Below are 23604 nucleotides of genomic sequence, written 5' to 3'. Positions count from 1 at the left end.
CATTCATTCCCCATGAATTCAACTGTTCATACAATTCTTTTAGAACAGTAGAATAGGAATTATTTTGTCTTGATCTTTTGGTAATCTTTATTGTATTTCTTCTTATCAATTTGTTTGAGAAATAGAACAGTCAACCTTGGATGTTATACTCGAACATGTTAAAATTACGGTCTTACACACACACACACACACACACACACAAAAGAACTGAATAGTCTTTGCTCTTTGCTTTAGTTTTTGATTTGGAATCATAAATTATACTGTGTTATTTGATTGATAAAAGATAGCTCTGTTCCATACCATGTGTTCTTAGAAAGGGTACTTGTAATACACTAAAGCTATTAGGGAGATTGTTATCTTCAGGGAGACCACAAACGATGAAGTAGAGAACCCATCAGAAGTCTTTGAGGACTTATTGACTGAACCCTCATTGCCTGTATCTCTCTGTCTCTCTCATCCTCTTCTTCTTTTTCCAAACCCTTCAAGGTGAGTCATTATCCAATACCTCTCTATTTCTTCTGGTTTTCGCCCCGGAATTCTGCCTGCTATGAGATCCCACCTGAAATGAAAGATCATTTTCTTGGAAACTCAGATGCTTGAGGTAATTGGAAAGGCAATAAAGGAGAGATAACAGAAACTGTCTTCATTATTGTTTAGATAAGTGGGAGAATTCTGTAAACCTGGGTTGTTTTGAACCCAACTTACCTATCTCCAATCAGCTTATGCATTCTATGGATAAGATCTTCCTCTTGTGCTGTCATAGTTATAAACTGCCACCTAGTGCTGCTGACTTCTGTTAGATAACAAGCCACAAATTCACAAAATGGAAGTAGGACTTAAAATATCATAAAAAAGTGAAAATCATGACGAAGAGACCAACACTAGGATGAGTAAGGTAGAAAATCGAGGTAATGAATTATGAAATAGACCTTCGGATTCTAGTGGAGAGATTTTGGCCGGTTTCTGGTGACGATGATTGTCCATGTTTCTTCAAAGATTAGAGGCAGCACAAAAACAAGAAGCTAAAGAACTGGGAATGAAAGAATTTTAGGAAAAACTGTGATAGACAGATTTGAAACATCCAGGGGCAAATTTAAGTTTATGTGCATGCCTGTAGTTTCTTCTTCCCACCAAACTTTAGGAAGTAAGTTTGTTGGTTGACTTGTTGGGTTGGTAGACTTGTAGTTGACAACTTACAGGGATAAAAGACAAGATTAAAATATTGAAATCTTTGAGAGAGAAAGAGAGAGAGAGGGAGAGAGAGAGAGAGAGAGAGCAGTTCTAGGGGAAGGTCATGTTAGTAGTTTCATTCCTTTAGGACTAAAAGAGATGTTATAAAAAACCAACTAGGATTTTGCCATAATCAAAAGGTGTGGATATAAGCTCAGCACCCACCAACTAAAAACAGATAAGCAGACAGATAAACATGGACAATAGTTTAATTCAGCTGCGAGAAGGCACCAACTAAACTTGAAATGGGTGCCTAAAACTCTTTGATATGTCACCTTCTTTCTCCACTCTGATTGTTTTAGGCAGTGCAGAGCCTTGTAATCTCACCCATAAATATTATATTCAACTGGTAGTTGGGAAACCTGGGGAAATGGTCTATTGCCTGTATTCAATTCAGCTAACCTTCTTCTCAACTGCACACACACACACACACACACACACATTCAGATATGACACATCTTATCCTGAACTTGTGCTCAGTATTCCAATTGCAACAGACCCCCCTCCCCAAGCAAGGACATGCAAATGAATACAAAATTATTTTGTCTGTTCAGAACTCCCCTTCTACTTCCCTTTCTTCACATGCTTCCTTAGATTTGTTCGCTCACAAAGAGAAAAGAGAGAGAGATAGGTCATAGGAAGGGGGCAATGATACAGTAAACTAGTTTCACCTCTAGAGAGAGAGAGAGAGAGAGTTAGGGTATTAGGGTATTAGGGTATTAGGGAGCTGAAGCATTGATTGACAGGAAACAGTGCCATCTTCAAGAAATCCAAGCAAAATGGAACATTACCATACAGTGGGAAGAAAAGGTGAAGAAGGCAGGAAGGCAGGCAGAATTATGTCAAAATCAATGGGAGGGTACCAACACAAGCTTCAAAACAAAAAGAAGACAAGTTTTGTAGGCCTTTTCACCACTTAAAACTTACTGATTTTCTCTCTCTAGTTGTCAGTTGCATACTATAGCCTCCTCAATTATTATTCATCCCCCATTCTAATTTTTATTACCACATATCATCTTCTTGATTAACTCTCCATTTCTTTTAAGTATTTGGTGGACTTTGATACATTCTTATCATTATGCAATTACTCCATTGGATATTGCTCAATTATTTCCTCCACTAATATTCAGGTCCAAAAATAATAAGCCTTTCAAAATGGACATGATACTAATCTTTTAATTGGAAAAAAAAAAAAAATCCTCTCAATTTCATTTACTAATCTACGTTATTTAATGCTCAACATGCCCACATTTTCATATAATCTAAATCCGTGTTTCTAAAACAACGAGTTAATTGTTTTTTTTTTCATGAACTATGAGAATATTTCTACATACTTTTTATATACTTTGACCAAGAAATCAAAGTTTGATTTCCCTCCTTGTTAAAGTTTAGAAAGAATGTTAATCTATTGCTTTGTTCCTGACTTGTAATCAATTTGTCAATCTATTGGATTAGGTTTGCTTCAAGATTTTTTTTTTTTTTTTTTTTTTAAAAGCTTCTTTTTCATTTGATTGTGAATGATTTTTTGGGTGGTTGTATCTAATGGTTTGATTATTTAAATATAACATCCATTGTCGATTAACAAAAACAATAAAAACAAAATTAACCTACTCGTCCCTTAGGAATCAATTTGACTATTAGAATATAGACAATGTCATTTGAATTGTATATATATATATATATATATATTTACACAAAAGTTTCATTAATGGAAAAAATAATCATCAGAGCATTAGAAACAGTTATTGGGCTCTGAAAGTTACAAGATAATACTGCTCTTGACTTGAGCAGTTGACCCTATATTACACATATAGTTTATGAGAATTCATGATCGTTTTAAATTCTCATTTCACATTGCTAATGATAGCAATACACATTGCTAATTTCAAATGAGTAATTCAATGATCATGAGTTGACAACTAATTAGGCAGTAGTAGACTTGAAGAGATCCCAATGGTGAGGGATCGATAATGTATATGAAGAGGCAACAATAAGCATCCACCCAACCATTTATGAGAGTTCGGGTCCCAAGTTTAAGGACTAGCAAAGTGAGTTCTTATAGTTTACTTCATGTTTTGGGTATGATCGGTTGCAATAACAACTATTATGATCTACAATTAATCATACTATTATTAGTTCGCATCTTTCTTTGATATCTTGTTTAGTATTTTCTTTTCAAATTAAAATAATATGCACCTCAAATACAAACTATTATAATTCAATCTAAAACAATTTAAACTCCAAACAAATAGAAATACTATAATAGTAGACTTTAATAACAAACAAAGTTTATTTATTTTCTTTTCACGACGTCTTTAAGATCATTTTTATTTATTTTTGAAAGAAAGTATTTGAATTCTTGGTTAAATTAAGAAAAAGAAAAAAGAACTACTAGTGATGACATTTGTTAAAAGTAGATAATGTAATCAAGAAATCGATAGATACAAATGATGTCTATGAAGTTAGGGACAACGTAATCGTGATTTCTAACTTTCTAGTTGAGATAGTGTAAGGTGAAGGTCAGATTAAAAATTGGAATTAGGTTAGGCATTGCCTTTAGAAAATTAACATTAATTATGAAACTTTTTATTAAAAAAAAAAAAAAAAAACGAACACTTTTCAACTAATTTAATTTGCAAACTCTTGATCAACTTTTAAAAATGGTTTCCTACAAATCAAGCATATATGCTAAAAACTTCTTTTAAAATCTCATTTTTATATTGTTCAATATGGGTATATTACTATTTAGATTATATTCTTTTTAAATTGTTAATTGAAACAACAATAAAGTTCGTTCTATAACATCTCTCACAAACGTCAATTATCAAGATAGGTCTATTAAGGGGCCTAATAGCATGTTTCCTTATACTTACTTGAATTTATTGGACACAAATATTGAAAACACGAAGATGCAAATATATGCTCCGATCGTGAAGTTCGGGGAAAATTGCTTAGAAGGCAAATGGGAATTGTGTAAGAAGATCAATTAGCAATTAGGATCGGATATTTTACCACGATTATTATGTAACTTTGGAAAGTTAAATTCTTTCATATAAAGGAAATTCGAATTGTGGAAGAAGAAGTAAATGCCACTAATGGATACAACAAGTTAGCAATTATTTTTTGGTGAAACACTTAGTTTTCTATAATTTTACAAAACAAATTGAGATTCATTGAGTTTAGAGAATCTAAAAGAATAGTACCACAATTAATTAGAGCTGAGTTACAATGCATTTTAAGAAATTGAGTTTCTTTTTTCTTTTGGGAAAATTTCAACTAATTATATAAGAAATTGGTTTGGTTTGGTTTCATTTTAATTAAATCAAATTACATTCCAAATTAATTGGGATATTGATTTTGAGGCATTTTTGGTGTTTCATACAATATTATTACATATTATTATTAGCATAGCAATTGGGAATTGGGAATTGGAATTCCATTCAACACATCATCTTCTCTTCTTTCAAAATCACAACAATAATATATATCTCAAAAGCGAGAATTAGATTTGGATTCCACACAACAAATTCTCCCCCCAATCACTTATTTCTCTAATCTTTCAATTATATAAATATTCACGTTCACGACTATTTAAATATATCGTCAAATCGAGCATAAACAAGTTTGGATATATAATATATACGCAATCCACCAACAAGCAAATAATTTGAATATAATCTTTCCAACTCCACGTGTTGTTAAACTCAAAAGAGAAGAGAAAAACTTTGATTCACTGTTGACGTTAGCGGACAACGTTAACATAACTCATATGATTAAACGAATTCATCTCAACTAAGAGAGATTGCAAATTTGATTATATATCTCACCCTCTTTAGATTAAGTTTCGATTAGTTTGCTCTAATTTTTTTTAAAAATTAACATTTACACTAAAAAAAAGTGAAATTATTACATCGTTACAAAATTCAATAATTCAGTTTTTTAAAAACAATAATTTGGTAAGCTCGAGTCTCCGTGACCAATTAATATATTATCATTTATCGGTACACTTATATCTCAACATCAACGCGAACATAGTGTAGACCATTGTGATGTGATAATCTCAATCGAGATACTTAAACCATTTGCAAATATACTATTCGTACAAATTCTTCCTTCTAATGGGGAATAATTCATTTATATATATATTAAATAAAACTCGTCGATTTGAACAATTACTTTTATACGTAATATCAATATATACACTTGAAAATGGGGGATAATACACCCTACGATCTTTCTTTTTTCTTTACATCCAAACCCTAAAAATTTACATGAAATTCCTCGTTAATTTGAAATCGTAAGTAAATGTTAACTTTAATTTTGGGTTTGTAGTTTTTACATTTAAATTATGATTAGTTAAAAAAATATTTTGATCAAATCAGTTAAGAAAAGTTTACTCGAATTTTGAAGAAATTAACTATACCACGAGGTTAATTATTCAGCTACTTTTTGTTTTATTATATTCTCATATTCATAACGATAGGACACTATATCTACGTGACAATGAAAAATCGCTCGTACTCACTTTTTAGGTAAAGAATCTATTTAATTTCTTATCAAAGATGTGAGACTATATTTGCATTATATGACATTTAGAATAACAGTAATAATGGAAGCATATAATTATACTAATTGGTTGTTTGCTCATCAAAATGTGAAGTCCTATGTTGATATCTCAATGCACTAATTATGAATAATTCTCTCTCAAAAGGCCAAGTGGTACCTCACAAAAAATAGTTATCTCATGAAGGAAAGGGAATGTTTTCTAGATATCATCATATGAAAAGGACTATATGTTATATATATATAATTAAAAAGCTATATTGAATGTGTTATTGTTCATTTATATCATTTTCCTCTCCCTGCATGAAATGATGTAATATTCTCCATCATATGAAATTCTTAAATCATTTATTAATATACCATTTCTCAGATCATTTAGATTACTTAATTCCTATGATTTTTAATAAATCTTAAAACATTTGTTCACTAAATTAAATTTCTGCAAAGTTTATATATATGCTAATACTTTTAAATTTGAAAATTAGAAAAAAAGAGAATAATTTAATATGAGAAACTAACAATATTTCCTCTATTTATATATATATATATATATATATAGAATATTCCAAAACTTTAATATAAGTATAGTGTTGGAAACATATAGTGGGATAAATTATATATATGCCACAACCAAGTGACATGTTCCACTATGGTTAAATTAAAAGAAATTAAACAAATCTAATGTATGATATTTAATATTATACAACTTAACAACATTTCTCATCCACATACATTAATTAAAGTTTGTAAAGTGTATTTATTTTTTTTTCTTTTTTAAATATATTATTCCATTAGATTTCTTTAATTCTCAAACTTACATTCTCTCTTTGTTAAAACTTTACTTCTTCAACTTTCTCCCCTATTTAAAGTCTCCATTGCAAAACAAGTTTTGTATTACAAAAGGGTTTGAATTTTGCAAGAAGTTGATCATTAGCTCTCTCTTTCTTTCTTTGTCTTGTTCAAAAAAGAATAAAAATACAAACAAAAAACTATGAGATCTCTCTATACCATTCGCATGGCTGTTGGAATCATTGGTATTTTTTTTTTTTTTTAATTTTCATGCTCGAATTATTAATATGAAGAGTTTTTTAAAAATGGGATTTATTTTTTGTTCCTATTTTGGGTGTTTTTCTATGCAGGAAATGGTGCTTCTTTGCTGCTTTATACTGTTCCCATGTAATACATTTTGCCAACTTTGTTTTTGTTCTTATTCATTCATTGTTTATATATCCATTCAAAGTTTTGAGGGTTGTTTTTAAATGGGTTTTGTCTGTAATTTGAAACATAAAAACTTTATATAAACTGTGTAAACTTTTCTTTTAGATTACTACTGTCTTTACTTTTACAAGTGATTTAATCACACCTTTGAATATGAAAATAAAAAGTTTTCAGAAACAAAATTGTGGGGTTTTTTTTCCTTTTTTGAAATAATTAATTTAGTTTATAATCATATGGCAGATTGACATTTTGGAGGGTTATAAAGAAGAAGAGCACAGAGGAGTTTTCATGTGTTCCATACATTGTTGCCCTAATGAATTGTCTTCTTTACACTTGGTATGGTTTACCAATTGTTAGCAAAGGATGGGAAAACTTCCCTGTTGTCACCATTAATGGCCTTGGCATCCTTCTTGAGTTATCCTTCATTTCCATCTACTTCTGCTTCGCTTCATCCCAAGCAAAGGTCAGTTAATTTTTACCCACACACACACTAATTACTCGGTTTCTATGACGACGATTCCTCCCGTTTGATATACAAATATTCCTTTTTAGTATTTTGCTGTTTTAAAAAGTATGATCAAGTTTGTTTCGTTTGTTCAAACTTCTTTACTCTTTTATATAATCTATGCATATATGATGAGCTATACACGTTTTAACGTCTATCTTAGTTCTTTATATATCATAGTAAATGTTTTTCATAACATGACGAGTTTATTGGTCAATCTATCAATACCAACTTTCTATACAGGATAAATATAGGGACTAAATTGAAAAAATATTTAAGTATTTTAATATACAAACATGTATATGTTTTTTTTAGAATTAGAACCTTACAACCTTTTAATTGGTTGTTAATTAATTAAACCCACTAATGAGAATAGGTCATTTTTCTACTAAGATTCTGTTTATGATATTAGCTTTTTAAAATGATCGGTTCTTTTTCACGTTCATATCATATCTTTGTCAAATCATTCAAAAGCTAATTTATGTTCTTTAGAGACCTAATTACTTGAATGGAATAATAAATATGTTAAATTACAAAAAAAGAACATATTTTTCTATGTAATTTTGAACTTTAGTAAATGTTTCAAAATTATATATTTGAAGTGTGAATCTTTGTAATTTTGAATAAAAATTGAGATAGGAAATGATATAGTAGCGGTTTAAGAAATTTTAGATCACTACATCATTTAATCTTAGATCATCGTCACACAATTTTAACAAATTCCTAAGAATTTCTATTTCGGTGATAGTTTTGAAACGTTTATAAAAGTTCAAGACAATATTACAACTTTTAAAAGAAAAAGATGGTTTTTTTAAAGTAAATTGATAAAGTTTAAGAGTATTTATTATAATTTAACATAGTCAACTCAAAAGTTTAAGTTTCTGAGGAATGATTTTGATAACTCAAAACTTCTGTGTGTGTGTATTGTTGTAGGGTAAAAATTATAATATAATGTGTATAGTTTTTATATAGTTAAAGAATTGAAACTGATGTATGTATAATAATGTTGTGCAGAAGAAGGTGGTTTTGAAAATGGTGGGAGTTGTTACTGTATTCTTGTGTGTGGGAATGATCTCTTCTTTTGTTTTAAAAACTCATCATCTTCGTAAGTTTTTCGTGGGATGCATTGGCCTTGTTGCTTCTATTGCTATGTATGCCTCTCCATTGGTAGCCATGGTAACCTCTCTCCTTCCTTGAATGGTTTTTGTTTGCTGATCATTGGAGATCATCGACTGATTTTCGACGCCCCCTTTTTGTATCTCATGCAGAAGCAAGTGATAAAGACAAAGAGTGTTGAGTTTATGCCATTTTATTTGTCGTTCTTTTCATTCTCCGCAAGTTCCTTATGGTTGGCTTATGGTCTTCTTAGCCATGATCTCTTCCTTGCGGTTTGTATTTACTCAGAATCTTCTTCCATAACTCTATAGTTTTTTAAATTTTGTTATTCATTCATTCTGTGTCAATATGTGAAAGTTTTGAATGGGTTTCTTTGCAGTCTCCAAATCTAGTGGGAAGCCCATTGGGATTGCTTCAACTTGTGTTGTATTGCATCTATAGGAACAAGGAACATGAACAAGGAGTTTTGAAGAAGGAAAAAGGAGGAGTTATTATGGAGATTCAACCAAATTGGGACTTGGAAAAGAATAATAATGAAAATCACATTCCACATCAAAATAACTCCAAGATTTAAATAGTTTTCTACCAAACAATTTAATCTCTCCGTAGAAACTCTACGTAAGTGCTTCCTCTATTAACCAAAAGTGCTTCAAATGGCCCTCTAAATGGAGAGCTACACGTTACGAGTTTAAATATTATTTACCTTTAGTGTAATATTGTGTACTATAATAAAAATGATGTTGCATCTTTGAATTGGCCAGCGTTCTCCAACTTAGCTAAAAACCTTACTTTTTATTCATTTGTCAGTCGATGTCACTTTTGAAATCAAACTAAAAATTGGCAATTGGAGATCGTCGGTTTTGAAAGATTTTGGATGCCAACCAACCAACCAAACTAGTTCTTGATTGATTTTGGCTGAAACCAACGAGCATTCTAGTAAACTACCAAAAGAACAAAGAAAATTGTAAAAGAGAAGAGAAACGAAGAATATACAAAAGATTAATGCCTGTGATATTGTATATAACCACACACAGAAGAAAAGATATGAGGAAGATAAAAAGAGAAATGTCAGACGAATTTAAAAAAAGAAAAGGAAAAAACCTTTTGAGTAAGACAAAGCATCAACATACAAAGAATCCCAAAGTAACTGCAAATGCCAACGTAAAATGCTTATGGAATGTTAGTTGAAAGACCAAGTCTTGGGCAACATCCAAAGATTGTATATACGTACACATACATACTACAAAAATACTTCCACTGATAGAATCCCAAAATTGGCTTAGCAAGATTATATGACAGTTTTATAGATTGACTGTGCTGGATCTCTAATTTCTTGAAGGAAAACAGTTTTTACATTCAAATAATAGACGAAAAACTGCAGCTTTTCTAAACACCATCGAGAATCAAATTGCAACTGTCGTTTCCATCATGGGAGCCTTCTTGCTAGGACCAGTGAATAAATAAGTGACGGCAAACATAGACCCATTGAACTGTGTTAGTTTTGAATTGATGGAGCACTCCAAAACGTGAGGTAACTTTTGGAGGTGAATGAACATGGGCGGTATGCTCACACACGAAGGAAAAAAAAAAATATAGAGAGAGACAGTCAAAGGGAGTATATTGAATTTGGAAAAAAAAACCTTTACACCGGATTTAGGAACACAGGTAAATTGAGCTATGGAGTTACATTTGCTAATAGATGCTCTAAAGTTGAATAAATTGCATTACAGTTAGGATGAGACCTGTCTCCTGCAGAGAAAACGCAAGTTTTATTATTTACATCGATCCAGCTACAACCACGAATCTTTTTCACTTTTAAGCTCATCAATTGCCTCCTCACATTGATCTTCTCTACCCACTTCCCTAATTTAGCATATATATTAGACAGAATAATATAAGCAGATATTGCTTTGGGGTCCAAACTAAGCACCTTCTTAGCCACACTCTCACCCAATTCCAAGTCCATCCAAAACCAACAAGCATTCAGCAGAGCTCCCCAAATAACTCTATCAGCTTCAATCGGCATGCATCTAATAAATGCTTCAGCTTCATACAGACGTCCCGAACGACCAAGAAGATCCACCACACACGCGTAGTGTTCTAGGGTTGGAATCACACCATAACATTTTTCCATTGAATGGAAAACTGTCATTCCTTCCTTTACCATACCCGCACAACTACATGCAGAAAGAATCCCCAAAAGAGTAGCTCCATTTGGCGGAACTTTGTGTTTTAACATCTCGTCAAAGACTGAGAATGCTTCAATCCCAAGTCCATGATGCACATATCCATTAATTAGAGCGGTAAAAGCTGCCACATTAGGGAAACAAACACTGGCAAACGAAGTTTGAGCATCATAGATGCTCCCACATTTTGCGTACATATCTATGAGAGATGTTCCAACATAAACATTCGAGTCAAAGGCTTCCCTGATTGCATGCACATGTAGTGCTTGACCCAATTGAATATATTCTAAGCATGTGCATGCTTGAAACAGAGCAGAGAATGTTGATCTAGAGCGTTCAACTGATGTTCTGCACATGGTTATATAGAGTTTCAACGCCCCTTCATGCTGATGATTTTGAATACAACCTGATATCATTGAGTTCCATGTCACAGGATCTCCTTCACTCTTCACTGACTCAAATAATTTGAAAGCTTTATCAATTTCACCATTCCTAGAATACACAGATATCATAGTGTTCAATGAACTGGTAGTTTTATGAGTCATTCTTTCAAATAATCTTTTTGATCCTTCAATTCTACCACTCGTTGCATACCCTTTAAGCATCAAATTATATGAAACCGGATTTTTTTCTCTTAACTTACAAAAAATTTCTTCAGCATCATTAATTCTTCCTGCAAATATTAACCCCTCTAGAAGAGAATTTGAAGCCTTTAGACACGGTCTTTCCATACTATCATAAACTGCCTTGGCATTGTCAATAGCTTCACACTGACAATAAAATAAAATCAGTGCACTACAAACAGAATGATCGAAGTGGAATCCGTATTTAGTCAAAATCCCATGAACAACCTTCCCCCAACTCAAATATCTCATTCTCCCACAAGCTCTTACAACAGAATCAAAAGTGAACTCATTAGGTTCAACCTCACCATTCATCCGCATGGAGCAGAATAATTCCAATCCCCTCTTACAGTTATGCTCACTTCTTGCATACGCTGATATCATAGTAGTCCATGCCACCACATCCCGAGTTGGAATTTTCATAAATAGATCTAAAGCATCATCCATTAAGTTACATTTCACATACCCTACAAGCAGCAAGTCCCATAATAAATCATTTTTATCATGCAGCTCATCAAAGACTTGCTTGGCTCCACTAATGTCATTGATATTTGCATAGAAATACACTAATGCACTTCCAACACGCTCAAATATCTGCAACCCAGATTTCAAAACCAAACAATGAAATTGTTTTCCCTCAGATGAACACCCTGAATGAGCACAAATACTCAACAAACTAGAAAATGTCGTCTCATTTAATTTTACATTGTTGCAATGCATCTCTGAAGCCAGATTGAGAGCTTCACTATACTTTCCAAATTTGGAGTATCCAGAAATCATGATATTCCATGAGACAACACTTCTTACTGGCATTTCATTGAACAGAGTTTGAGCAAGATCAAGATGACCATCTCTTACATGACGACTTATATAAATATTGGTAGAAATAATGTTGGAGTTTTCAGTGTGTAAACCTTCACATAGAGTCGAGAATAGTTCCAAGCAAGCTTTCCACCGATTGTGCTTCCATGTTCCCAAAGATGATGACGCCCTCAACATTTCAAAATGGGATTGAAAGAACACTTGTAATTAGAGATAAAGCAACCAATACTAAAGTAATCAAAACATGAAATTAATAGCCAGGGTCTCAATCTACAGGACTTCTAAGGCTTCTCCGTTATTGTTTCAGTTACAAGTGGATGATTGAGTGTTAATTACAAGAAAGCCGACCACTTCCACCCAGTCTGAACCCTCTGCTTCCCTATGTCAATGGCGGGCATGAAAACAAGAACTGGGGGTAGAAAAACTAAGTGGGTTTTGTAAATTTACAGAGTATAGATGAAAATGATGAAGAATAGATGTATACCTGAAAATCTTACTCATTTGTTGACACTCACAAAAGCTTCGGATAGATGAAACGGGCACTGATTTCGGATTTCGTGGGGGCGATTTAGCCGAGTAAAAGAAAAGTATGAATGGTGGTTAAGCCGACTTTGGCTACAATCAAATGTTTGATGTGTTTGTACTGCCATAGCACTGCAGACGAAGTAGGGAGGGTTTTTCTTGAGGTTTTAAGAAAATTTCTGGGCTTTCTTCCTTCCCACAATATATATGGGATTCCTTTCTATATTGATTTTTATACAAATAGGTAATAGCGATGGTGTATGCAATCGAAACAACCTATCCTTTTGATAATACAAACACCATGCCGAGTGCGAGTTTATTTTACCAATGGTTTTCTTCTAATTAATTATTCAGATTTTAGAAAAGAAAAAACTTCAAAACTAATGATAAGAGACAAAAAAAAATTGCATTAGATATCCAAATTGTTGATTCATAAATTCTTTTATTCTCGTTAAATTGTTCAATAATTTTGTTTTGAATTATTAACTTCTCGGAGATGGAAATGAAATGTATTGAAAATGGATGCATACTAATATGTCTCAAGTATTGTTGTTTGATATGTTCATGGAATAGGATGTACGAGGGAAAATCGAAAAGCGCTAAGAGACGAGCTTATGTCTTGTATAACTTAAAGAGAGAGTCTATAATAGATACGGTGTGAATTTATTGAATCTTGTAAAACTTATAAGAAGAGTCGAGTGATGTATATCTAGTATGAGAACCCATAAAGTGCTAGACTACTTAAAATAACAAAATATTTATGACTAAATTATAAAAAAAGTTATTAATAAACTTTGTATTTTGTGTAAAAAAAATAACTATCTCAAACCTACCCTTAAACTTAGGGGGAAAATGTTTCTATTGTTAAAAGTATAGTGAAGTTTGAAAGTTAAAAAAGTATCCATGACTAAAAAAAGTTGAAATTTGTAAACATTATAATAGTGTGACATCCACATTTACTATAAAGTCATATTTCAATATCCTTAATAAATATTGTATTATTGTTGACGTTAGGGAAAGAATGAAGAGGCGACGTGTCTCAACTTTGAAGGATTCTGTTTCTTTGAACACCTCCATGCATGCAGCCACGTAACGTAAGCGTAACACATCATCATCAACAATCCCTTTCTCTCTCCTACATCTCACATTCTCTCTCTGGAGTATACGCCCATATTCTCATTATTCACAAAAGCTGCAAGTGATTTTCCAATTTCCATTACCAAATCCAAAATCAAACCCAATCCCAGAATCAGATTTGCCATGGTCAAGCTAGTCTCCGCTAGAGATTTCAGGGTCTATGGCCCTCGTTCGGTTCGGAACCGGGCGGAGTACATCAATGCCGGCCTCTACTTGTTCGCCACTATCCTCCTTCTGGGTGGCTTTGTTGCTCAGCTTTCCCGAGAACCCAAATCTGGTTTGGCACTAATTCTTCTCGCCACTTCCCTATTTGCCATCGTTAATTTGCATGATCTCTTCGCCCATCTCGCCGGAATTGATTACCGGTTGCCACTGCTTGTTCAGTACGATGCCCAGCTTTTTTTTGTGGAATTTGCTGTTCCGTTTCTTCAGGCGATTGGGTCGCTGCTTTTGTCTTTCGCTGCACTGTTTCTTCTAATTCAGGTCCTTATTAATCGTTTGTTTGCTTTACTCTGCTTAATTTAGTTTTCTAGGTTAATGGTAATACTATTTTTGCTTTGGAATTTCTAACAAAATTGCACTTGTCGATCTTGATGAGAAATTGTTTTGAGGGGCTGGTCAATTGGTTTTATGAGATGTTCTGTGTGCTACCTAAGTTTAATTACTCTTGTTCTCCTCTGTTATTAGTCTTGGATTTTAGAATTAGTCAAAATCAGCAACCCTTTTAGAACCATCCACTTCTTTGGATAGTTTCAAGTTTGAGTCAATGATTTCAGTGCCGTTTTCCCTGCCATTGGTTGTGATAATTTTGGGCAATGAGTGACTGAGTGCGTTATGTAAGGCTTGGTGGCAACATTTCTGCTACTCATTTCTTCAATTTTTCTTTAAAGAAATAAAAGCAAAACTGTGTTTGGCAATTGTTTCTATTTCTTATTGAAATTTGAAAGAACAAAAAAGCAGAAGATGGATAATTTTATAGGGGAAAATATTGTGTAGTTTTTTCAGCAATAGTCTCCCAGTTTTCAAATATTCAATTATTAACAAAAGAACAAGATGCAGTCGTTTCAGCAATGTTTAATTGTTCGAAGAACAGTGTGTTGTTGTAAGTACTTGACAATGTTTTGGGTTCACCTGACTTCGTTACATGCTATCACTGGAGGCCCTCCTCACACCCGGGACACAGAAATAAAAAACCCCGTGTCAAAGATCAAAAGCCATGGCGAAATCTAGAAATGCCATCCTCGGTTTCAATGATTGCACATTGTAGGAAAACTGTTTGATCAACTTCGTTCCGTTCCTAATGTTAATCTTTTACAGTATTCATGTTTGTTGTGTTGTCCTCCTTTTGCACTTTACAAGAGCTGCCATTCAATTTGCTGCTGCAGGAAAAGAAGGGACATGATTATCACAAACTCGAAAAGCATGCTTCAAATATGCTTATTGCGGGTCCTGCCTTATGGATGCTTGGATCGATCCACAACTCATGCCAAATCTACGAAAGGGCTGATGCACATGTTCAAATCTTGCAACAGAGTGTCCATATTCCATTTTTAATAGGAAGCTTGCTGTTTTTTGTTGCAGCAGTTCTCAATAGCTACGAGCAAGTTGGGTTAGCCCATCATGGTCTCAAACTTCTGGTATGTGACATTGAATACATACATTTTACTGTCAGTAGCGAACAATTGATTCTGAATTGCCTTTAAAAAGCTTATTCAAAAAAGGAAAAAGTTGTCACAATGATTATGGTTCCACCCTCAAGAATAATAGAGTGTCAATGACGTGAGGTAAAGAAATCAAAATAGATTGGTGATTGTGAACTATAACCACGGTTCATATTGTTGTTTTGCTATGAATTCAAATTTTAAACATTTTGATGAATATTTTAGTTATAAGCAACAAACAAAAGTTTGATAATCGGTCTAACAAAATGGTTGCATAAATATTTGCTTCAAAAGGAATGGCATTTTACTGAAGTTTTACGTGTTGACGAGTGTGTGAATGCAGGGCAAAAACTGGATTTGGTTAGGTATCTTTGGGAGCTTATCGTTCTTGTTAGGCGGATTGGCAAACGTGCTTAAAGTGTTCAAGATGCAGCAGTTCGAGGGACTGCGACTTGAGAAGCTTCGAGGAGGGGCAAACGAGCGGCTTCTTGGAGAAAGAGAAGGCAGGATTCCTCTGATTCTAGAGGATCAGGGTAGGAGAAAACGACACTCAGATGAAGAAAGAGGAAGGGTCGAAGCCAGACCAACGCCTTATAAAGACGTACTCGTAGGCCAATCACCCTGAAGTTCTCTTTCCCTCTTCCACTTCCATTACTGACTCCTGCAACTGAACTTGATCAATCTCTGGAAAGTACCTTTTGTTACCGAATATTGTGTGCATTTGCATATAGAATTTATGTGATTATGATTATGATTGATGAGCAAGTTCGTAGAAGTAATAGAATATTGTTGATATATATTTGATATCTGATCTTGTTTGGTTGTTTCTGTTTGGACATTCAACTTATCTGTTGATAAACTGACTCTTGAAATAGTTTGGTGTATGTTCTCTTTTTCTTCTTCTCTCTTTCCTCCTTTAAGATGATGTTTTTTAATATTTCATTCTTTCTTTAATTTTGATTCTTCGTTATCTTTCAATGCTGATATTATATTATTATGCTGTTTTTTTAGAACACATTGATGACTTTGTTTTCCTCTTTTAATATCCATACTATTCTATTTTTAAATAGTTCTCTTCATTTATCCTTTGAATTATTAGATAAATTCCCTTTTGTATTAAGATTTTTCATTCATTAAATTTGAAAAATCTTTTGTTTTCCAACAATTATCTTTCTGAATCTATATACATATGTATGAGAATAGGTCTTGCTAAGAGCATCTTAGTATCAAGTATAGAGATAAGTAGTTTTAGTTTTCATGTCTGTTTAAGTTGTCCATTAAAATCTTTGTGTGTATTACAAATAATTAAGTATCTATTAACAACATTTTAAAGGATTGTAAATATAATAAAATTTGATCAATTATAAGAATTTATTACTGATAGATTATATAGATTATATTACAATATTACAAAATATTACAAATATTGGATAGACCGTAGGCTAATAGGAAAAACAAGATTAGTATTTAAATTTTAGTTGCAGTCCAATATAATTATTTATTATTACTATTTTTTTAAAAAAAGTTCAGTATAATTTGTAAAGAAAAATATTTTTGAAAATAATTTTAAAAAATAAAATTCTATTTATTATTACTATTTTTTTTAAAAAAAGTTCAATATAATTTGTAAAGAAATTTTTTTCTGAAAATAATTTAAAAAAGTAAAATTCCACCTCATCATATCCAAACGCGGTAGGACGATTTTACCCCTCATCGGTGGAAAGGCAAGAAGAAAATAATAACAATAATAATAAAAGAGAAAACATATATTTCAATCGTTTTAGATTATGCTTACGGAAAAGCCCATCGAAATCCTCTCCCCTTCCAGCTCTCCGTGAAACCCTAACTTCCATATCCTCACCAATTCCTTGCTTTCCCCAGGGTTTATATTTATTAATCTCAGGTATTTTACTTTGCAATTTCGATCTCCTTGTGCACCGCTACTTTTTGCCCCCATTTTTTAGGTATTTGGACCTCCGATTCCGTCTATTTCCCTCTGGATTTGCGTTTTGGGGTTTTCGATTTGCATGTCTGGTTCTTTACAGATTGTTTTGGGTTTCTTGTCTTCTTCTCGTTGCCGATTGTAATAAATTGTTTCTTGTGTGATTTTGCATCTAATAATTTTTTGTTGTAATTACGTGGACGATGAATAGCATTGCAATGTTGCGTGAATTGTTGGATTGGTTTCTATGATGGGTACTCGATAACGGGTTGTGATTTTTTCTAGTTATTTGTCCGTGTTGATCTTTATTGGTGATGTTGCTTTTATTCTTATGTTTGGCGGATTGGTTCGTGCTTTGAAATTGCATTTGATTGGACATGCGGTGATCGAATTCTTTGGTCCATTTGTTTCTGTTTTCAATTTTAAGTGCTTTCTCTGAGAGTTAGGGAGAAGAAAAAAAGTAGAAGAGGAAGAAGCAAGAGAAAGAGAGTGCAGATTTAATGAAATGCCAGAGAAAGAGAGTGCAGATTTAAGTCAAATGACTACCCATTACTAAATATGAAACCCCCTCTTCTTACTGCCTTATCTTTGCTTCTGTACGAAAATTTGCACCGTTGTTGTAGTGTAATGCACACCCTTTTGTTCTTGCATTGAACTTGCTATAATGGTTCAATTTTATGCCATGGGCTATGGCCGAAGGCAGTTATCTCAATAGTAAAAGAAACTTATTCATTAACAGTTGCGGTTGTATTTTATTCATCTCCAGATTCTTTTTTTGCATGAGAATTAACGACAGTGAAATATTGTTCATATCAATGTAGAATTAAGTATTTCATGGTACAATTGTCTATGTGATTGGGAATTATAAGTTCACGAGCGTGGAGTTCTGTGTTTAACTTTGTGCACTATGTTTGAAGTTTAAATTGTATTAAGGCTGCCCATGATTTTCCAGTGTTCTCCTGTAAGTTTGGCGAAATGGCATCAGTTTCTAGTCAGCCACAGTTCCGTTACACACAACCACCCTCAAAGGTTCTCCACTTAAGGAATTTACCTTGGGAATGTACTGAGGAGGAACTGATTGAACTGGGAAAGCCATTTGGAAAAGTCGTGAATACAAAATGTAATGTTGGAGCAAACAGAAATCAAGCTTTTATTGAGTTTGTAAGTGGATTATTTTTGCATCTATTGCTTTCCATCAACAATGTACCTCACAAGCTATTCATTATTGATAAATATTTGACCAAGTTTAATACTGCAGGCAGACATAAATCAAGCTATTGCAATGATATCATATTATGCATCTTCCTCTGAGCCTGCACAAGTTAGAGGAAAAACTGTCTATCTGCAGTATTCTAACCGGCAAGAAATTGTGAACAACAAAACAACAGCTGATGTTCCTGGAAATGTGCTTTTAGTAACAATTGAGGGCACTGATGCACGCCTTGTCAGCATTGATGTTTTGCACTTGGTAAGCAGATTGTAGTACATTCTTGTTGCAGTTAAAGGTGAACCTCTGTGGCACTGAGATTAAATTATGGTGATTAGGTTATAGTTTGTCATGTTTCAAAAGCTTTTGTTTGACGTGAATGTAAATGAATCAGCAGGCCCTTGTCAAGGCAATATCTTTGATGGCAGCTTAGTGCATCGGGAGAAAGTGCACATGTGTGTTTGTCTCCTTTCTCCTTTCCTTAACACTACCTCTCTCTTCCCTTCTCTTCTTCCTCAACTTCCTCCTACCTTTCACAGTTTAGGATATTATCATTTCTGCTCTCTTGTGCATCCTTCTCCCTATCATCTCTGCATGTTATGTCAGTGATACTGCTGTCTACATCCAGTCATTAGAATCAGAGAGTAGGAATTTTTTTATTCTAAATTTTTGGATTATCTGTTCACTATTTACGTATTCTGCCCTAAAGGACTAACATTTAAATAATTAGACAGAAGATTAATAAGATGATATTCCTTTTGGCTTAGCATCTGAATTTTTGGGGTGACTTTGCCTTCTCTTATTAACATTATAGGACAGAATGTTAAATTTGTAGGGGCATTCAACTAATATTTTTCATTTCGTTGATGAGTATTTAAGGATAGAGTATACTTATGGCTGGTTATTGATTTCAAACCAATAGCTGCTCTTTTTCAAGTGAGAGAGGCAGGTGTTACGGACTTGTTTTCAATTTTGTGTTTTCTGCTTTATCATATCCTCCCCCTTAGAGCTTGATCTTTGATTGCCATATGCCATGATGTGTTCTAATCTTCTGTTTTATCTGATGTCTAAGTCCTATGTTATTCTTGAAAAAAGTTTTCAAGCTAGTATCTTTGTTGTCTAATGTCCGTTGTATGTTGTCCTTTTATTCTTGTTCCTGGCAGTAGCATTGCTATCACAATAATTGAGTTCTATTGGCTTAATTTTTAGTTTTTTACAGTGGAGTTGCATTTAAATGTCCAATGTTAATTAGTTGTGGCTATCCATTTAGACATCCCACTTGGTCTATATTTGGATATTTAGGTAGATTCGTCTTGTTTATGGTTGTAAACAATTCACATGATAGTAGTCATTTGATAGGTGTCGGGTTGTACTGAATTTGTGATGAATGGTGTGATATCATTTTGTTTAATTTCAATCTGAAGGTTATTCAATAATATGCCAGGTTTTTTCTGCCTTTGGATTTGTGCATAAGATCACTACCTTTGAGAAAACAGCTGGATTTCAGGTCCGTGAATATCTAAAATGCTTGTAGTAATTGCACTATTATCACTTCTGAGCTTGGAGAAAATCTTATTCATATATTGATTTGGACATTTTAGGCGTTGGTGCAATTTTCGGATGCGGAGACTGCCTCATCTGCTAAGAATGCCTTGGATGGGAGAAGCATCCCTAGGTGACAATTGTATTGAATGTTACACATCGTTTTTTGCCCCTGTTTTATGGAGTATATAGCAGTAGAAGAGGTGCACATGCACGAGCTTGGTGTCTGTCTATGATTATTTTTGTTCTTAGTCGTCAATGCATTTTATTTGACAGTTTTTCATTCCATTGCTAGCAGTATTCAACCTTCCTTTAAAGAAAATGAAGTTTTAGATTCTTCTTTGTTGTTATTCTATCTTATGTATCAACAATTTTTTTTGTTTGCAGGTATTTACTTCCTGATCATGTTGGACCATGTTCCCTTAGAATTACTTACTCTGCCCATACTGATTTGACTGTGAAATTTCAGAGTCATCGAAGCAGGTCTTCCCAACCTTCTGCATCTATTCTTCTATGAATGTGTTTATTTCAACTTAGTGTAACATTTCACGATATCTCGGATAATTTCCCGTGTTACTCTCTTTCTGTTACTCGTCTGTTTTATCAGTATCTCTTTCTCTCTCTATATTCTGATAGTATGTTGATTCAGGGACTACACTAATCCTTATCTTCCTGTTGCTCCATCGGCCATAGATGGAAGTGGTCAGGTAAGGAATGCATTAGGTAGCATGTTGTTTAGTTGTGCCTATGAATTCTCCTTTCCATACATTTTACTCATCATGCTTCTAATGGTGTCAAATAAATAAAGAAAGATAAAGCTTTAAATGATGTACTTCTGACAAAAGTGCCAACTTAGCAGTACAAATCTTGGCATTTCCTCCTATCCCCTGGTTTCTTATGTTATTTTTCTAAATCCTTTTCATCCTTTGATTGAATTTGTCGTCAGTCATCTTTGCAGTTCACCGTGGGTTTGGATGGAAAGAAACTTGAACCAGAGAGTAATGTTCTTCTTGCCTCCATTGAGAATATGCAGTATGCAGTCACCTTGGAGGTTTTGCACATGGTATTGCATGACATGGCAATTTGTCTGTTGACTATTTGTTCATATCTTATAGTTCCTTGCAAACTATTTTTATTATGCTAACCAATTATTTCTTTGTCGGTAGGTTTTTTCTGCATTTGGACCTGTCCAGAAGATTGCCATGTTTGATAAGAATGGGGGAGTCCAGGCCTTGATTCAATATCCAGGTAGTTCACTTCAACTAAACTCGTCCTGACATCAATCTTACTTTTGGGTGTAAATGGTAGTATATTTTCTACCGGTTATAGCATGATAGAAACCACATTCTTTATGAGTTCAAAAAGGATTTCTTTAATTTCAAATCTGTGAACGAGTTAAATCATCCATAATATTTCAATAGAAATATGTAGCATAGGACTCATCATAAGTGATATTCCACTTGTGAGCAGATGTTCAGACTGCGGTAGTTGCCAAGGAAGCCCTCGAGGGACACTGTATTTATGACGGAGGGTTTTGCAAGCTTCACATCTCATATTCACGCCATACTGACTTGAGTATCAAGGTATGAAAAACTTCTCTTTTGGTGAGCTGTCCAAGAGCAATAAATGTCTCTTTACACAGGAGTTTTTACTTCAATGAAAGTATTACAGGACATGTACTACCGTAGCACTAACCACTAGACATTTTTCGGTTCTTGGTGGCCTCATCATCATCAACAAATATTTATTGGAATGAATATATTATTATAAAAACTATTCAAATTAAAACTCGGAAGTTTTTATTTCCAAATTAAGAACATGTTTTCGATGAACTTTTCTAGTGCTTTGACAAACAAGAAAGTTGTTTTTAAGCCCTTGAAAAGTTTTTGCTAGCCGACCCAAGTCATAAATCTTGTTATTACAAGTATCCATATTTTGTAAAACATATGGGAGATATCAAATAATCCTGAATATATTGGTTGGGCCTTCCGTTTTATTTCAACCCTTTGACTAGATAGAAGATGAATGATGCTAAATGTGTAGTTTGATGTGATTGTAGGTGAATAATGACCGAAGTCGAGACTATACAATTCCAAATAATCCTCCCATGGTGAATTCTCAACCGCCTGTTGTGGGGCAGGGGCCGGGGCAGGGGCAGGGGCAGCAACCACCACATCAAATGATGGGTCCTTCCACCCATCAATACAATGGAAACCAGTATGGTCCTTCCGGAGAGCAGCAGCCTGGGGTGCAGCCTCCACAATCTTCAGGTTGGGGATCGGGTGGTCCTGCTGCGACCTACTCCTCCATGCCTATGCACAATCCTGGTTACATGCCATCGGGGACAATGCCGCCACAGCATGGTATGATGCCAAGCCCCAGTGGCTTACACCAGACACCACCACCACCATATCGCCCCGATCACAGGCAATAGCACACATTGTCTTCTGTTTTATAGTTGAATGTCCATTCAAGAAAACCAACTAAGCTTTTTTAAAATACTAGAAATGCATTTTGGCAGAGGAAACAAATGTGCATTAAATTCGATGGTTACGCAAACTGTTCAGAACAAGTTAGGTCGGTTCGTTTCCCTTTTATTTTTAAGGGATGTGAATGAATTGTAAGATCCCGAGTGTGAAGAACCGAGCACCTTTCTTTGAAGCCAAGTGACATTAAACTCGGTTATTGATGATCACTGTTTTATAAACCTCCCTCTTCCTTTTGCCTATTCTTATCACTTCTTGAACTCAATCATCATTTATGCAATGTACTTATTTCAACTGTGGCTAAACTTAGTAGTTTAAGAGGACAAGCTGATGAAACATTGTATTGAGGACACTTTTATCTATATCTAAAAATGTGTTTTTTCTTTGTTATGTATTAACCCTATGAATCTCTTACAAAATTTCACTTCATATATCTACACCTTATCATTGCTTTCATTTGCTTAATTGATTTATTATATCCGAGCAAATCAAATCAAAATATGTGAGCGTCTAATTTGATTTTAACCCTAAGGGGCTGAATTAGATATTAATTATGATATAATAACAAGTTTTTTGGCTTAAGATTCAAAAGGAACTTGTCGTTTTGGTATATTTCCCATCTTTATCCTATTTAATTTCACAAGGGAAGGGATTGCTTATTCTTATTAACAAAGACCTAGAATCTGCCCAAATTTATTTTTATGAACTTCTTTTGGTTGTCCAAGAAAAAAATATTACTTCCTCCATGGACAAGAAACACCATAATGATAAAAAAACGAAAAAGAAGAAGGCAGTAAAAGAATTCCCTACAACGTGGATAAAGAATCACATTAATTTGAAACAA

The 23604-nt window shown here is 33.7% G+C and overlaps 4 protein-coding genes across 5 annotated transcripts; 2 read left to right on the top strand and 2 right to left on the bottom strand.

Annotated features, from left to right (window-relative positions):
• Nucleotides 1–205: 205 nt before the first annotated feature.
• Nucleotides 206–1499, bottom strand: TRY (transcription factor TRY). Its single transcript, XM_031886294.1, has 3 exons — nucleotides 930–1499; nucleotides 706–793; nucleotides 206–559 (listed from the first exon to the last, which is right to left on the bottom strand). The coding sequence occupies exons 1-3, from the start codon at nucleotides 982–984 to the stop codon at nucleotides 454–456; spliced, it is 249 nt and encodes an 82-aa protein (XP_031742154.1). The 5' UTR covers nucleotides 985–1499; the 3' UTR covers nucleotides 206–453.
• Nucleotides 1500–6637: 5138 nt separating this feature from the next.
• LOC101215611 (bidirectional sugar transporter SWEET3b) lies at nucleotides 6638–9385 on the top strand. Its single transcript, XM_011656324.2, has 6 exons — nucleotides 6638–6827; nucleotides 6933–6969; nucleotides 7252–7474; nucleotides 8531–8692; nucleotides 8785–8904; nucleotides 9012–9385. Exons 1-6 carry the CDS (start codon nucleotides 6785–6787, stop codon nucleotides 9204–9206), a joined length of 780 nt encoding a protein of 259 aa, XP_011654626.1. The 5' UTR covers nucleotides 6638–6784; the 3' UTR covers nucleotides 9207–9385.
• A 540-nt stretch (nucleotides 9386–9925) lies between these two features.
• LOC101215850 (pentatricopeptide repeat-containing protein At2g13600) lies at nucleotides 9926–13068 on the bottom strand. Of its 2 annotated transcripts, none has more exons than XM_031885215.1 (2): nucleotides 12748–13068; nucleotides 9926–12642 (listed from the first exon to the last, which is right to left on the bottom strand). In XM_031885215.1, the coding sequence occupies exon 2, from the start codon at nucleotides 12438–12440 to the stop codon at nucleotides 10308–10310; it is 2133 nt and encodes a 710-aa protein (XP_031741075.1). In that variant the 5' UTR covers nucleotides 12441–12642; nucleotides 12748–13068; the 3' UTR covers nucleotides 9926–10307. The 2 variants fall into 2 exon arrangements, with proteins under 2 accessions (XP_031741075.1, XP_004145982.2); XM_004145934.3 differs by having other exon boundaries at nucleotides 9926–12432.
• Nucleotides 13069–13922: 854 nt separating this feature from the next.
• Nucleotides 13923–23150, top strand: LOC101216093 (polypyrimidine tract-binding protein homolog 2). Its single transcript, XM_031885365.1, has 14 exons — nucleotides 13923–14405; nucleotides 15308–15559; nucleotides 15927–16207; nucleotides 17308–17486; nucleotides 18478–18686; nucleotides 18784–18993; nucleotides 20177–20239; nucleotides 20334–20407; nucleotides 20662–20757; nucleotides 20924–20981; nucleotides 21233–21337; nucleotides 21441–21522; nucleotides 21745–21857; nucleotides 22334–23150. Exons 1-14 carry the CDS (start codon nucleotides 14046–14048, stop codon nucleotides 22706–22708), a joined length of 2457 nt encoding a protein of 818 aa, XP_031741225.1. The 5' UTR covers nucleotides 13923–14045; the 3' UTR covers nucleotides 22709–23150.
• Nucleotides 23151–23604: the final 454 nt, after the last annotated feature.

Source organism: Cucumis sativus, chromosome 5, assembly GCF_000004075.3.
Source record: "Cucumis sativus cultivar 9930 chromosome 5, Cucumber_9930_V3, whole genome shotgun sequence".
In the NCBI taxonomy this organism is placed as follows: Eukaryota; Viridiplantae; Streptophyta; class Magnoliopsida; order Cucurbitales; family Cucurbitaceae; genus Cucumis; species Cucumis sativus.
The sequence above is the reverse complement of the archived record's forward strand: the minus strand, read 5'-3'. Positions and strand labels throughout refer to the sequence as shown.